This window comes from Pecten maximus, chromosome 5, assembly GCF_902652985.1.
Source record: "Pecten maximus chromosome 5, xPecMax1.1, whole genome shotgun sequence".
NCBI classification, from domain to species: Eukaryota; Metazoa; Mollusca; class Bivalvia; order Pectinida; family Pectinidae; genus Pecten; species Pecten maximus.
In genome coordinates this window covers 35,322,108-35,339,280 of record NC_047019.1, presented here as the reverse complement: position 1 = coordinate 35,339,280, position 17,173 = coordinate 35,322,108, and the positions used below count along the sequence as shown (strand labels likewise).

The 17,173-nt window shown below is 39.1% G+C and overlaps 1 protein-coding gene across 1 annotated transcript; it reads left to right on the top strand.

The window, feature by feature from the left end:
• Nucleotides 1-8,340: 8,340 nt before the first annotated feature.
• Nucleotides 8,341-16,335, top strand: LOC117327890 (ankyrin-2-like). Its single transcript, XM_033885117.1, is given in 3 exon segments — nt 8,341-8,458; nt 13,028-15,201; nt 15,203-16,335. Coding segments are annotated over 2 exon segments (2,187 nt in total). The 5' UTR covers nt 8,341-8,458; nt 13,028-13,140; the 3' UTR covers nt 15,329-16,335.
• Nucleotides 16,336-17,173: the final 838 nt, after the last annotated feature.

Below are 17,173 nucleotides of genomic sequence, written 5' to 3'. Positions count from 1 at the left end.
ACAAACTTAAGAGTCAGACTCGTCATAAGTATGACACAATAACTAGCTTTAATGAGCTTTTAAGGGAAATTCGAATAGTGGAGAAGGAATTAAATATCTCCTCTACTGCAGGTGCAAGCCAGCCAAAAAAAGGACACCAGCATGCCATTAGTGTTGAATCTGACCCACAAATTGCTTCTGTTACTGAGATGGAAGATAAGTTTGTTAAAAAGCTAGAAAGTCTAGAGCAGAAGAACTCTCAACTTGAAAGTAAGTTGGACAAAATTTTGAACAAACTTGGTTCACAGTCCACAAGTGATAAAGCAGATGCAGGTCAAAGGTCAGGTCAGAACAAAGGTCGTGGCCGTGGAGGTTACAACAAGTCTAGAGGCCGTGGTAAGTGGAACAATAAAGGGAAAGCCAAAAATGAAGATCACCCAAACTAGATACAGTCTCTGCTAACGGCCAATCAGGGACTGAACATAAGTCAAAAGGCCAAGGTCAAGATATTTTAGATAGATTATTGGGTGTGTCGAATGAAAGTCCTGTTTTTGTCGAAGGTCAAAAGGTCAAAGCACTAATAGATAGTGGTTCGATGGTTTCTACCCTATCAGAAAAGTTTTATACAGGTCTTCAATGTAAACCTCTACTCCAGAGCTTAGACACTCTAGGATTGGATGTTACAGTAGCTAATGGTTCAACTTTGAATTATTTAGGCTATATAGAGTGTGAAGTTGAGATTCCGGCTATGGCAGAACAAGCTTTCCAGGTACTGATGCTGGTTGTACCCAACACAGAATATAACAGTACTTGTCCTGTTATCCTGGGCACCAATGTCATTCGCCTAGTTAAGAGGGCAACATTGGAGGATTCAGTAGTACCTAAAGAGTGGCAGGCTGCAGTGGATAGTATCTCCTGTTCATTCGCAGTGAGAATGTTGAGTAAGAAACCTGTCACTATTGCTCCCTATACAACTGCTGTCATAAATGGAATAGTCCGGGGTGTAGACCCGGAAATAACTGACCTAGTCACAGAGAACCAGGAGAACTCTTCGTCTCGGTATACTGTTTGCCCTCGGGTGCTGAAAATTAAGCAAAATACAGCTACTCACAAAATACCAGTGAAGCTTTGTAATATCTCAGCAAAGCCTGTGGTTTTAAACCCAAGGTCAATATTATGTACTGTTAACCAGGTACAGGTAGTAGACAATTTGGCTTCCGATCTTCCAACATCACAGGAGGAAAAGTTATCTCTACCTGAAGAACTTGGTGTGCATATTGATAAAACTAATCTCACCGAGGAACAGTTATTAAGGGTTCGCCAGGTCTTAGGTAATTGGGAACATGCATTCTCCAAAAGTCAGTTCGATTTAGGTAAAACTAATCTTATTAAACATAAGATCGAACTGTTGGACGAACGGCCCTTCAAACAGCCATATCGTAAGATACCACCTGGCATGTATGAGGAGGTTCGTCAACATATAAAGGAGATGCAGGAGGCTGGTGTGATTAGAGAGTCTAATAGTCCATTTTCCTCTAATGTCGTACTAGTACGAAAGAAGGATGGAAGTCTTAGATTCTGCATCGACTACCGGATGCTAAATTCACGTACCAGAAAGGATGCATATATGCTCCCTCGCTTTGATGATACCGTGGATACCATAAATGGTTCCCGTTATTTTTCTAAGCTAGACCTGCGTTCAGGTTATTGGCAGGTGGAGGTCGAGGAATCGGATATCGAAAAAACTGCATTCTCAGTTGGTAACCTGGGATTCTGGGAAACCAATAGAATGGGGTTTGGTCTCACCTGTGCTCCAGCTACTTTCCAACGTTTGATGGAAAAGTGCATGGGTGATATGCATCTGAAGGAATGCCTCATCTTCTTAGATGACATCCTAATATTTTCCCGTACCTTTGACGAACATCTGGACAGACTAGAGTCAGTATTCGCCAGACTCGTCCAGCACGGCTTGAAACTCAAACCATCAAAATGCGAGTTCTTCAAACCTGAAGTGACATATCTCGGTCATGTCGTATCTGAAAATGGCATAGCTACAGATCCAGAGAAGGTATCTGCGGTCAAGACTTGGCCAGCACCTACAAACCTGAAGGAGCTGCGCCAGTTCTTGGGGGTTTAGCGGGTACTATCGACGGTTTGTGAAAGACTATGCCAAGATAGTACAACCCCTGAATAAGCTTTTACAGGGTCATGACTTAACCAAGAAGGCTAACAAGTCAAAAAAGGTTGTCAAGTCAAACAAGGCTTCAAAGTCTAAGAAATCAAAGCGTACACAGAAAGCTGAGTGGACCTGGGGTGATACTCAGCAGGTGGCGTTTGATACTGTAAAGGAGAAGCTTATCAGTCCTCCTGTACTTGCGTATGCTGACTTTACCAAACCTTTTATTTTGCATACTGATGCTAGTGGTACCGGCTTAGGCGGTGTATTGTATCAGAAGCATGAAGGTAAGGAGAGGGTCATTGCGTACGCAAGCAGAGGACTAAGACCAAGTGAGCGCAATTATCCAGCTCATAAGCTTGAGTTCCTGGCACTAAAGTGGGCTGTTACTGATAAATTTCATGATTACCTCTATGGAAATACATTTGAAGTTGTAACAGATAATAACCCTGTGACTTATGTGCTGGGTAAAGCTAAACTGGATGCCACTAGCCATAGGTGGGTAGCCGCTTTGGCTAACTACAACTTTACTTTGACATACCGAGCTGGGAGAAACAATGCTGATGCAGACGGCCTCTCTCGTATATCATTCTGTAACTCTGATGTTGTTAAGGCTGTATGCCAGTCCTCAACTGTTCTAGCTCCACTGATTGACAGTGTTGCTGACCATACTAAGCTGTCCTCTCACCTGGCCAGTGAGGGTATTACATGTAAAGATGGTCTTAGCACAATTGATTGGGGGAAACAGCAGGAGGAGGATAAGGATATTGCCAGGGTTATAGACCTTAAGAGAGCCGGTTTTCATCCCAGGGGGAATAACCGGAAGGATGAGTCCCCATATGTTCAGAAAATTATGAGAACTTGGAAAAGGTTTCATCTACACGAGGGCGTGCTATACAGAACCACCTCTCTAGACGGTCAGGAGGTAAAACAGCTAGTGCTGCCAAGACAATACCACTCCCTAGCGCTGAAAGGGGTCCATGATGATGTTGGTCATCAGGGAAGGGAGAAAACTCTTTGGTTAGCTAGACAGAGGTTTTACTGGCCAGGTCTAGAAAAAGATGTAGATGACAGAGTTGAGAACTGTGGACGGTGCATAAGACGCAAAACTCCAGTAGGCCCGCGGGCTGAGCTGGTACCAATCCATACCACGAGACCGATGGAGTTAGTCTGCATGGACTTTCTCACATTGGAGCCCTCGAAGGGTGGTATTGAAAATATTCTGGTGATAACTGATCATTTTACCAGGTACGCTCAGGCTGTGCCCTGTCGGAACCAGACAGCACACACAACTGCGAAGGCACTTTATGAACATTTCATAGCCTTTTACAGTTTTCCTGAACGTCTCCATAGTGATCAGGGTCGCAACTTTGAGAGCAAAGTTATAAGAGAACTCTGTAAGATCGCAGGAGTTCAGAAAACCAGAACTACCCCCTACCATCCCATGGGAAATGGGTCAGCCGAACGGTTTAACCGTACACTTCTTGGTATGCTGGCTACCCTTGAGGAGCACCAGAAAGTGGACTGGAAGTCTTATGTAGCGCCATTAGTCCAAGCCTATAATGCTTCACGGAGCGATGCCACCGGTTTCTCACCACATTTTTTAATGTTCGGTTGGCATCCTCGCCTGTCTGTGGATGTTTTCCTTGGAACAGACCCTTGTGAACAAGGGGCGACAGACCATGCCTCGTACGTCAGTAAGCTTAGAGATAGGATGAAATATGCCTACAAGGTTGCTGGTACTGAGGCCGCCAAGGTGTCTGCACGCAATAAAAGTCGTTATGACAGGTCGATTCGGGAGTCAAAACTCGAAATAGGAGATCGTGTCCTTGTAAGGAAGGTCGGTCTAAAGGGAAAGAACAAATTGGCAGATAGATGGGAACAGGAACCCTACAAGGTTATCAATAGGCCTAGTAGTGATATTCCTGTATACGAGGTACAACTTGAGACCGGGAAGGGACGTAAGCGGACCCTACACCGGAATATGTTGATGTACTTCAATGCTATGCCCATAGATGTCCCCATCGAGGAGAGCCGCTGCAAAGCAAGGTCATCCAAGCCAACTCCCCCTAACCCAATCGACATGTCCTCTGGATCGGAGAGTTCTGAAGTATCAGAATCCGATGAGGAACCTGTACAGCGACAAATTTCCAGGAAACGTCCAGAGAGAAAACCCCATACCCTGACCGGTACTGCCCCGAAACCTATATCCATTGAGGTCACAGATCACGATGAGGGTGTCAGTGTAGTGGAACTTGGAGACACCAGTGTAGAACTGGGTGATATTACCAGTGATCCAACAGTCTCAGATATCGGTGATCTTGAGGGAAGTTCCCTCATAGCACCAACACAGAGCCCACCAGTGGTTCGACAGTCCACTAGAACACGTAAACCACCGGATAGGTACGGTCATTGGGTACTCTCTCAACAGGCTGAGCTGATGAGATCTGGTGATCATGAAATATTCGTGTAGAATTCTAAATTGTGATAATTTTATCTTGGTTTTATCCTTAACTTGTTTTATAAAATATGTCTCCTATTCGCCTGTGAGTAGGTAGGGGGCTCCCCAACCACTCAATATCAGGTGTTGTAGGTAAATCTAGTTTGTATTTTATCACTAAGTTGTTTTATAGAAGTTACATATATTGTTCTTACCAGAACAACTTTCTACAGGTACATATAGACTCAATGAGATTGGCCTTGTGAATTTGTGATAACCTTTCCGGGTGAACTTAAACCATCTCACCCAAATATGTAGTAAATCTCCTTGTCTTTTGTAAAAGAGTACAAGTTATCATATGGTTGATATAAGTGCCTTATAGCCTTGGGTACTGAGTCTGTGCGCCTAAACTTCATTGTTACTAGTACAATGTTATGACACACTGTCTATAGGTATATCTCATTAACTTGGAATATGTATTCCTATAGTCAGTGTGGCTTTAACCCTTGATGTAGATAACCAGTATAGTATGACAACACTGGGTACATCCTGGGAATGTCGGGTGTCATTCAAGGAAAGGGGGGGAATATGTAACAGGGTGTACTCATTGCACTAAGTCACACTTGTTTGTGCTGTTTTGGATGTACCCGTGTCACCACGGGTATATCGTGTCGTGAGCGAGTTGCACGTGATTCCACCTGCACACATCACCACCCTGTCTACCCTGTATGTCCCATTCACTCAGCACTTAGCTGCGAAGCAGGACGGAGCTCCTGCATAGATATATTCTATATTGTCACAGTATTGCCTTCCTCTCCGGTCGCTGGTTCATATATATATAGAAAATAAACACAGTGAAACCATAAACTCGTGTCGAGTTGTATCGCCGAGCTAGAAGGGTTACACATACGAAAGCTGAAACATTCGGAAGTCGAATACAGAAATACATACGAAAGCTGAAACATTCGGAAGTCGAATACAGAAATACATACGAAAGCTGAAACATTCGGAAGTCGAATACAGAAATACATACAAAAGCTGAAACATTTGGAAGTCGAATACAGAAATACATACGAAAGCTGAAACATTCGGAAGTCGAATACAGAAAAACTTGCGAAAGCTGAAACATTCGGAAGTCGAATACAGAAATACATACGAAAGCAGAAATGCTACATCTGTATTCAAAATATGAATGTATGAACCCGGTACTTGACTACATAATGTTTGTGTTAAGCGTTGTTCTACTCAAACTTCAATTTTTATGTGCACACATTTTAGTGTTAATTAGCATCACAATCCCACGGAATGTTACCGCAGAATTTCAAATGGATCTTGTTGTTTTTATCTCCTTTTTTCGGGAGTAATACATTATTCTATCCCAAGACTCTAATGTTTAGTAAAGTAAAAACTCTACATTTTGTGTATGCACCTTCCCCCTCAGACTGTGGTTCAGGTCTCTTATTCCGGTATAACTGTTCATCGTTGGACTTGTTTAGATGTCTGGGAAGTATGGTGTCCGCACGGGATAGCTAACAAACCAAAACATTCGTCTAATTAGTGAAAACACCCTGTTTCCTTGCACCATCGTCATCAGAAGGTGGACTTTACAAATCGCCCGTCCATAACCAACCCTTGTTATCACTACTTTTAAAAGGTAAACGAAGGATATCTCTCAAATTACATACGTACACTTGTATGTTCTCTCTGGTGCCCAGTTTTACGTTTTCCTTTTTGAGACTAGTAGCAAAATTAGATGGCCGAGAGGTGGACATTTAAAATTTTGATAAAATTTGTAATCACTATTTTCTGAGTTATTAATTGCCCCTTATCTAAAGGTTCCGTTGGTCACTTTTAGAGGTTCCTCTTGTATCAGTGGAAGTTTGTTAACCTTATTTCTCAGAGAGTCTTCTTTGATCTTTCTCAGATTTTATATTATGATCCCCTTGTTTTCAAATCCTTAAAGTATGAAGAAAAACAGTGTAGAATAACAATCTTACGAAGATCCAATAAAGGTCATTTAATGGTGGACACCAGGATTCTTCTCTGATCTTTAGTTCAGTGTTCATCAAAGGATAACCGCTTACGGTTTTGGTAGTTGAATGTCTGTCTATTTCTGTCGGTGGTAAAATCGTTAGATTTGGTTTTGGTGGTTTTTACTCACCTGAATACATATATGACTTGATATACTCATCCGAATACATATCTGACTTGTTATACTCACCTGAATACATATCTGACTTGATATACTCACCTGAATACATATCTGACATGATATACTCACCTAATATACATATCTGACTTGATATACTCACCTGAGTACGTATCTGACTTGGTATACTCATCCGAATACATATCTGACTTGTTATACTCACCTGAATACATATCTGACTTGATATACTCACCTGAATACATATATGACTTGATATACTCATCCGAATACATATCTGACTTGTTATACTCACCTGAATACATATCTGACTTGATATACTCACCTGAATACATATCTGACTTGATATACTCACCTGAATACGTATCTGACTTGGTATACTCACCCGAATACATATCTGACTTTGTATACTCACCTGAATACATATCTGACTTGATATACTCACCTGCATACATATCTAACTTGGTATACATACCTGAATACATATCTGACTTGGTATACATACCTGAATACATATATGACTTGGTATACTCACCTGCATACATATCTAACTTGGTATACTCACCTGAATACATATCTGACTTGGTATACATACCTGAATACATATCTGACTTGGCATACTCACCTGAATACATATCTGACTTGATATACTCACCTGAATGTACAGTTGTACTCATGAAGATAAAATTTCTCCATCACTTCCCATTGTTAATTGTGTGGGAATATTTATTTAGGAGACTTTTATTTGATTTTTTTCTGTCATTCTAACATAGGCAAAGATTAAGATTAATCAAGGTGGGCGTGCATTGTCTCTATCTAGATTGCTAGGGATCGTTTCCCTGACAAGATGTGAAAAATTTTTGTATGTGGTCACCTACCCTAGCACGTGGAATTTCTACAGTTTTCTGCAGATAACTTCGGTTTCCTCTCACACTTTAACACTCAGTTTATTTATTTATTTATTGACATATTACAGTAGTGATTTTTGTTGTCATCTTACAGTAGTGACTTTTGTTGTCATCTTATACAGAGACCTATATTAATTTAGTATATACAAAATGTAGGTCTCTGTCTTATAGTAGTGATTTTTGTTGTCATCTTATAGGCCTAGTAGAGATTTTTGTTGTCATCTTAATTACAGCAGTGATTTTTGTTGTCATCTTAATTACAGCAGTGATTTTTGTTGTCATCTTAATTACAGTAGGTTTTTTGTTGTCATCTTAATTACAGTAGTGTTTTTTGTTGTCATCTTACAGCATTTATTTTGTATTACAGCATTTATTTTTGTATTACAGCAATGATTTTGTTGTTATCTCTAAACCTTCTTCTAAAGAATCGAGGTCCGATACTCGATCAGAATGGAAATGTTTATTCATTTATATATTCTATTCATTTATTTATTTAATAGATAATTAATTTGTTTCTATAATATTTATCACCGTGAAAAAATAATATAAAGAAATATTTGATATTAATAAAAAAAAACAAAAACAAAACAAACTTGCTGAGCGTCGAACCCACAATCCATAATCATCACGCGATAAGCTTAGGCTACACTCTTTCGTGGCGTGAGGCAAGTAAACAGCACCCAAGTTCAAGGTCGATCTAGCTGGAGGCCACTGTTTAGCAGGTGATGATGCTGTGTTGACTGTACTCACTGCTAACTTAGTGTCAGCAAATAACTACCGTGCGTGATGTAAGTTTACTTCTCCTTATTCTTACCAAATTAATCAAATCGCACTTTAAGATGTTTGATATTTGGAAATAGTATTCCGGTTCAATGCAGACCGGGCTGCAAATCTAATGTTTACATTTTCGTGACACAAATCTGTCCGTGTCATAACGCAAAATGTTGACATAACGTCTTTGTGCCGAGTCTTAAAGATATTGGCTGGCGAAACAAAGCTAAGCGTTAAAGATGCACTGTAGATCTTGTATGTGTTATGATATTATGAAAGATTACGGTAAGTTTTTTTGTCGCACCCCAAACCTGCACAGTTTGGAGAGAAATCCTGATGTCACTATATATTAATATAAGCCATAGTAGAAACGATGAGAGCGTACTCGTGTCTTTCTACAAAATTATCCGGGGTTTGGTGGCTATACCTCTAAAAAACTATCTCACTGAAAATACCAAACAGACAAAACGTACAAACACCAGTACATTTAGACCATTTCGGTGTAACACAAAGATTTACAGGAATTCCTTCTTTCCAAGATCAGTGAAGGAGTGGAACCAGACCACAAAACAACATCACCAACCTTATATAAGACATTTAGAGCAAGATATATCACACCAAGAACAATATAAACTATCAAGCGCTCTCATTCACCCGGTAATAAATGTAACAGAGTGCATATGATTAATCAAATTTAAATCACTGTCTCTACTAGGGATCGAGCCCATGACTTCTATCTTACTAGCCTATTGAGGTAAAGAGAAGGTCTCTCTAGCCGAGTAGTATATTGCGGCTAGTGTTTACCAGGGTTACATATATACTCCCCCTCCAGGAAAGAACTTGTCCTCAAGTTTTTCAGGGGTAACAGCGATGCTTTCTCGAGCAGCGATGAGTATCATACTCGAGGCCAAACATGGGCAACAAATTATAACAGATCGCATGATTAATTAAAATCTAAATCACTGCCTCCACTAAGGATTGAACCAAGGACCTCTAGCTTACTAGTCTTACACTCAACCGATCGAGCTAAAGGGAAGGTCTCTCAAGCTGAGCGGTGTATTGTGGCTAGTATTTACCAGGGTTACATAAATACTCGACATAATCAAGGAGCTTCCAGTACCAAACAGATATACAGATACAGCAAATCGCATGAATTCCGCCAGAAAAAGCGAGAGTTATGGTTGGTAGGTGCATGATCCATGTCCTTAGTTGCTACGATTACTTCGTTAAAATTAAAATGTTACCAGCGTATTTTTCTGAAAAAAAATCACCTGTTTTCTAACAGGAAATTGTAATTTCTGTTTCATTTGCTTCTTTTTTAATTTTAAGATTTAGTTCATCTGAACACCACAACAATCTGTACAAGCTTAAGCTTTCATGAATTTTAAAATTATAGTAAAAACAGAAATACCACTGTAATAGTGAAATCAGGATTTATCCCCGACCTGCTACATGTGTAATAGTACCATAATAGGTAGAGTATGTTATTTACGGGTCACTGAGTTGCCAACTTGCACTGTTTAGCATGATCATCTGTGCAAAAGATCACGTACACCTAGGCCTAGCACCTGTGCATGTGTTGATATGCTTCAGGTACAGCTGGTCATATATGTCTGATGATGGTGTCACAGTGTAGTTACTGAAACTACAGCTGGTATATATATATAGACTTGCATGCATACAAGATACAAAAAATAATAAAGATTATTTAAAAACAAGACATAAGCTTCCAGGGCTTTTTTCTGACAATAACCATAGCTATAGCAAGTCATTTGGATTTTTACCTTATCAATTCAAATATCTGTATATCTAAAATACTGTAAACGTATTTATTTTAGCGCAATCAAATTTTAGCGCATTTGCAGATTTTAGCCAGTTAATGCAATGATGAATTAGCGCATCAACAGAACTTTCTATAGAAATATAACGTAGAAAAAGTAATTAGCGCAATCATAATTTAGCGCAAGGCTTCTAGCGCGAAAAGCGCTAAAATAAAATTACCGCTAAAATATGTACGTTTACAGTAATAAGTATTATATAAAGATCATTCATCCCTCTGGGATAACCCGTAATTGGTCTTTTCTCTACTTTTCCTTTCGTTCTCCTCTTCCTTTTATGTGTAAAACTGCTATGTTGCATTGGACAAACATAATTTGTATGGAACTATAGTGAGCCTAGTCCATGCAAGTACCTGCATGTCCAAAATCCTACAAAATTACTGATAATTCCTGAAAGTAGGTTTAATTTGTAGATAGGAAGTACACTGATATTGAATTGTCACAGTCGTAACTCATTACATCAACATATTGCATGAAATGTTAGGTAACGTCTATCAATACTATCAATATAGGCAGTTATATAATTAACAATTAGTATTACATGTAAAGATGTAGTTAGTAGTGCTGAAAGTAAATCTTGAGCCATTTTCTTAGCCTTAATACATATGTGTGTAGACCGTTATAAAGTGGCTAGATATACTAAGGACCAATCTCATTAAGTTCCTTAACTTAAGGAAGACTCCTTAATGGAAATTTTCACATAGAAAGCATTACAGAATTTATGGAAGCTTTAATTCCTTCACTAAGATATCCCCTTAGATTCTATATAGCTTTCCTATGGAAACAATTACGAATTTCCTATAATTCAGGAATGTTGATGAAACTGGGGCCAGATCTTCTATATGTATATTGATCAACAGTTGCTGTCTCCTTAATTACTTCTGACATAAATTACTAATAATATGATATATGTACTGAAACTGGTTTGAGAGAACTGATGTGAATGGGTAGATTTGTTTCTAAGGTTTGGAAGTATTTGGTTGGAATAAATTCGAATTGGTGCCCAAACAGAAGTTGATGTAGGAATTTGTAACAGTTAATTAAATAAGTCACAAACTTAAAGTTTGTTACTAGAGGGTTCAGAAGGATGAAGACTCTCAGAGGGATGTATATGTAGTAAATCTACGGATCAGGCACATCAATAAAAATTAAAAAAAAAAAAAAAAAAAAAATTTAAGTTAGGTTGAGTTAAGAGCAATATGCCATCTATACATTAACTCATATAAAGAACAGGAGATAATTTAGGTAAAGTTAATAGAAAATGGTAAAATGAATGGGACATATTTAGGAGGGCCCTGGCAAATGATTATCCCTGACAAATTGTGTGTTTATAGAGGTCGCACAGTCAGACGAAGCATATTGATAATTTTGTACCTACTATTTCATCTGTGTGGTGTAGTAAGAGTTAGAGGTTGTAGTATACATAAGAACAAAAACAATTTTTATCTGTATGATCTAGCTATATAGGTCAAGGTAACATACCTCCAACACCTAGGCCTTGAACATCTTCATGTACTGTTGTTAAATCGGTTATCTCTAATGATCTAATCTTCTGGCTATATCAGGACACCTCTCTATACGGAAATCCATAAATAGGACACATTTATCCTGTAAAATACATGTTAAACCAAAGGTAGGTTGGTAGTTTCATTTCGTTTTTTGTGATTAATAGAATCTTACATGGGCCTGTTCCGTGGATAGAGATATCTTAACCCAAGTATGAAAGTTTGGCTGGTCAGCACAAGGTTTGCCAGCCAAACTCTTACAAGATGGTTCAGATTAATATAATCTAACATGGGTTTGTTCTGTAGACAGGGATATGTATTCTCCAGTTTAAGAGTTTGGCTTGCAGAGTGCTGGCCAGCCAATGCAATCCCTTACATTAGGGTAGACATAAACCTGTCAACGGAACAAACCCATGTTAGATTATTTTTCTCACATACTTGCAAGCAAATGCAAGTTATTCATCGAGCCATCTAAAATGCTCGTTGGAATGTGCGTCAAAATTGATGGTTAGCAACTGCGGGATAATCCTGTGAAGGATGTGAGAAATCCCTGTCTATGGTAATATAAAGGCCCATGTTTGATTATTTTTCTCACATACTGTACTTAAAAAGTAACAAGTTGTAAGGTATTGTAAATTTTTTTTTACCACTCTATCACGAAAATGCGCATCAAAACTGATGATGTTATCAATTTGCTACTACCCCACATAAAATGATGACGATACTCTATTGTGATTGCGGTGTCATAGTGTGTGCCAGCTAGCTGTCTTTCTCAACCCTGTGTAGTAATGCAATATAATTCTTTACATACTTTTTTGTGTCATACCTAATTTTGGTTGGTATATGATTTATCTACACTGTTAAACCAACTAAAAGGGTTATTTTACAATTGATTTATTAAGCATGGGGTTATATTATAAATAGGAGCATTTCCATATATATGTTTGATGACGTTGTTTTGCTTAAAGTGAAGTTATTCAATGGACTCAATTTACATCATCTACTCCTTATACAATATGATTTATAATGAACAAGTCTTTGAACCTGATCATCATCTACTCCTTATATAATATGATTTATAATGAACAAGTCTTTGAACCTGATCATCATCTACTCCTTATATAATATGATTTATAATGAACAAGTCTTTGAACCTGATCAAACTCTTCTATAGATGGAGTCAGTTTTCATCTGGTACTGTTATAAAATAAGATTCTAAATTTCATTTATATTGATGTTTCAGACCACGTGATGAAGCCGGTACTGTTGCCAAACAAGTAGGCAGGACTCTGCCAAGCAGGTAAAGATCTGTGACTCTCTACCAGGCACACAAAGGTCTGGGAAACTTCTACGGACATGGCATCCTTCCTGGATTTCACATATGACTGTCTGTACCACCTGAATCAGTACTTCAAGGCATCATGGCCTGTCAGATTACTGTTCAGATCCCACCTCAAGCCCCTGTCTCGTGAAACAGAACTCAAAGTGCTGAGGGTGATTGACCTTCTCAAGCACAAGAAGGACCCACAGGAATCCAGCATTGGCAAACTGGTAAAGGAGTTACCAACAGATGAGAATATCCTGTGTGTGAAAGACCAAGTTAATGGATACAATTTGCTACAACTTGCGGTAATAAATGGCCGTAAGGATATCATCATTCTTCTCGCTAAGAGCAAGGTTATTCGCTATCACACGAAGTGCAGTCCTCCTCTGCACCTGGCAGCACACTTGGGCTATGAAGGAATATTGGAAATTCTCCTGAAGAATGGAGCAGATGTATGTGAAGTTGGAGGTCTTTGTTACCCAGGTCGGCATCAAGCAGTGGAATATGCCAAATGGATGGGAATGTTAGATCGACCTGTGTTTGCTTGTCAGAAAGAACCATCCCTGCCAGTGTTTAGTGCAATAGCTGAAAATAATATTTCTTGTGTGAAATTGATTTTGTCCCAAATGACAGAGCAAGGTGTACCTTTGCCCTTGCCATCAGTGTGTCTCCATTTCTCCTGCCATAAGGGATCTGCAGATTGTATCCAATATTTCTGCAAGAAATTCCCAGATGAAGTTAATTCGTTAGACAATGAAATGGACACTCCTCTACTAGCAGCTGTTGGTTGGGGAGAAAAGTGTGTGAGGATTCTGATAGAACATGGAGCTGATGCCAGAGGTATTTCAAGAATGGGTGAAACAGCTCTTCACAGACTGTATAGAAATGATATTGATGGGCTATTCACGATTTTTGAAACAACAAAATTTCTCCTGACAACAGGATTGGAGCAGATGATAAACGAAGTAAATAATGACAGCGAAACTCCCCTGCATGTTCTTGTTACACACGTGGGCTACATTGGAGGTCATCTTCTCCACAAGCAAGACCATGACCGTCATGTATCTCGAGGCGAAATGCAAACAGACTATCAGGAACAGATCATTGGTACTTTAGAAATGCTTCTTCAGTTCAATGCCGATCCTCACTTTGAAAACCGTCTTTATCTTACACCTATCAATAAACTTTTACACATTGCTCTCAAATCTTTCTGCAGCCAGCAACAGACAGCAACTTCTTGCATCCGGGACTCCATCGACACACAGTATTTATACAAGAACGACTTTGGCTATTTGAAAAAGGCAGTAGAAGTTCTACTGAAACATGGATCCAATCCAAACTCACAATGTCCTGTTGGTCACACACCTCTTATTCTTTTACTCCAATGTCTTGCAGAAATGGACATTGACGATATCTGTCTTGAACAAAAAGGTATTCTGGAGACTATGGAGGTCCTTCTTTGTCACGGTGCTGAAACAAACTTCATGTATGGGGAACATGGTACATGTTCTACACTGCTATCGGAGATTGCGAGTCGCTACTTTGGTGGCCAGAGGTATTTACCACCGATCCAGAAAGATATTTTGGCAATGTATGCTCGTCTTGTGAATCAGGTGCTTGAACTTCTGTTGAAATACGGAATGAATCCGAATCGTGCGTCCAAACGAAAGTGCAAACACTTACAAGGCGGCTCAGGAAATGCATTAATTGACTTTGTTCGATTGGCTCAACAGGCGAACAGCACTTCAGACTTTGCAGTGATAAGACAATGGCTCATAACACTGTTCCAGTGGGGTGCAGACCCTGACTTGGAACCATATGCCTCTGAGCCCATTATCTGTCATTCACAAAGCTCCATATTTCTGAAACGCCAAGGCACACAGGCTCTCAATCACTATATTTACGAGGTGAAAGAGTTTGACAGTCTTTTTGATGATGGGCATGCGCAGGACCTGCTGCTTCTCTTTTGTAACACCATGAGTCATTGTGCGTTGTACGACTGTCTCAACAATGCTAGATTCATGGCACGTTTCCACCCCCTGGGCGCCACTGGACACGACTTTGTCAGGTTGCTCACAAAACTCAGCGAAAATCCCTAGAACTTTAAAGGAAATCGCACGTGTCGCCATCTATGCTGCCTTGAGGAGAGACTTAGCTAGGAAAGTGTCGGAGTTACCATTACCAAACCCAATGAAATACTACCTACTAGAAATCCAGTAGTGAATGTGATCAAAGACAAGTGACTAAGCGCTTCTATAACACGATTGCGCTCATCACAGGTTTATAGCCGCGTTATGGTATTTGTATTAGAAAGATAAAAATCATCTTTGTCATCGTACGCAGTAATGGTGTTGCCATCAATCTATGTTGGTAACTTTTAATTTTAATTTATCAACCGTCTGACGATAACAGAGAACGCATGATGGGAGTGTGTTAATGCTGATTATTGCTGACATTGACGATATGGTGTTCATTGGCGACAAATTATGTTAATATTTTCTCAAAAGAAAGAAATGTGTACCCTTTTCCATTTAGATATTATATTTTCTCAACTTCATTATGCACACATCATGTGCTCACTGATCATGCATGCACGGCTGTTGATAATTGATATCAAAACTATCGGTCTCGTCCTAATACGGGAAAGCTGCACTTAATAGCTTATGTCTCGTATGTTGACAAATTAGGATATTACACAATAATGCGGTCTCCCACACAGAAAGGTGACGCAAACAAATAAGAGTTACACATACAAATCGTTATAGCACACGCACAAATAGACGAAACAATGCAATCAACATGCTAATACTACTTTAATTGGTCGATGCACCGGCAACACATTCCGATTTAAATCGCTACAGTGGTATATTAAAAATAAAACGAGTGATCATGTTACAGTGGTGGTAGAATTTCCTTGAAACTGAAATGAAATAATGTTAAGAAAATATCCATCTCGTTACAGATGAGATCTTGATCGTAGTTGAACGAAATCCAGATAATGTATATGCGGGCTAGATTCATCCAGTAAATGCTCGATTTTATACATTGAATTACAAGTGCTTTTGTATTTTGTTGTACGGTGTCGCTTTTAATTAGTAATTACGGCATGTAACAAACCATTTATACTTTATTTATTACTGTTAAAGATGTTTAACTTTCTTAAAAGGTTTTGATTCCATGAATCTATAGAAGAATAGTGCATTCTTTAATAAACTTGACAATTTTCATTTTTTTGCTTTCGTTATGTTTTCTTAACATGAAGCCCGATGTACATGCATCGGTCACCTGGTATTTAGTACTTTTAAGTGAATCAAAAGAAGTCTGAAACTGTGTTGACCACTGTAATACATGGAACTAAAATGTCACGATTATAAACTTTTTAAATAATCAGAAGTCTTTGAAAGTGTCCCTGTGACCTTAAATATGGGCCAAGGCCTCTGCTAACTTTTTCGGGCACCACCCAATGAACCTACCAGTCAAATAGCTTTATATTCTATGTCTTCGTTTAGACAACCTGGATACGAAGTCCAAAAGTTGTTTTTTTTTCTCATGATTCCTGGATAGATGTTGACGGGGTACGACAGCTGGCCAGTGAAGGCTATATGGGGAGGTGATTATGCCTAGGGTAACTAGGAAATGTCTCCTTCGTATGAATGTTGACTAGCTCGGCATTACAATGTATTTTGATCACGACATAATGCTCATTATAAAAACTACCATTTCCTTGATTTGACCTGGACAGACATGCGGGTGTTGTTGATGAAGCAGAAGACGCTCACTCTCCCGGGACACATGGTCATATCTCCCGTGTACTTCTCTAGAGTCCCCGTGTAAATCTGGTTTGATCACAATTTTCCCATGTATGTTAAGAATACTATGATTTTATTTGAACAGCGGATGGATCATTCACTGCCTAGACTTCCGCTTTGTTATGACGTCAGAACAGAACGAGACTGTCATTAATCATTTTGTTGTCATTGTTATGGAAATGTACACAAGCTTGGAGAGGATTTTCTGTATAATGGCAAAAATTAGCCTCCAACATTCTCAACATCTTGGTATGAT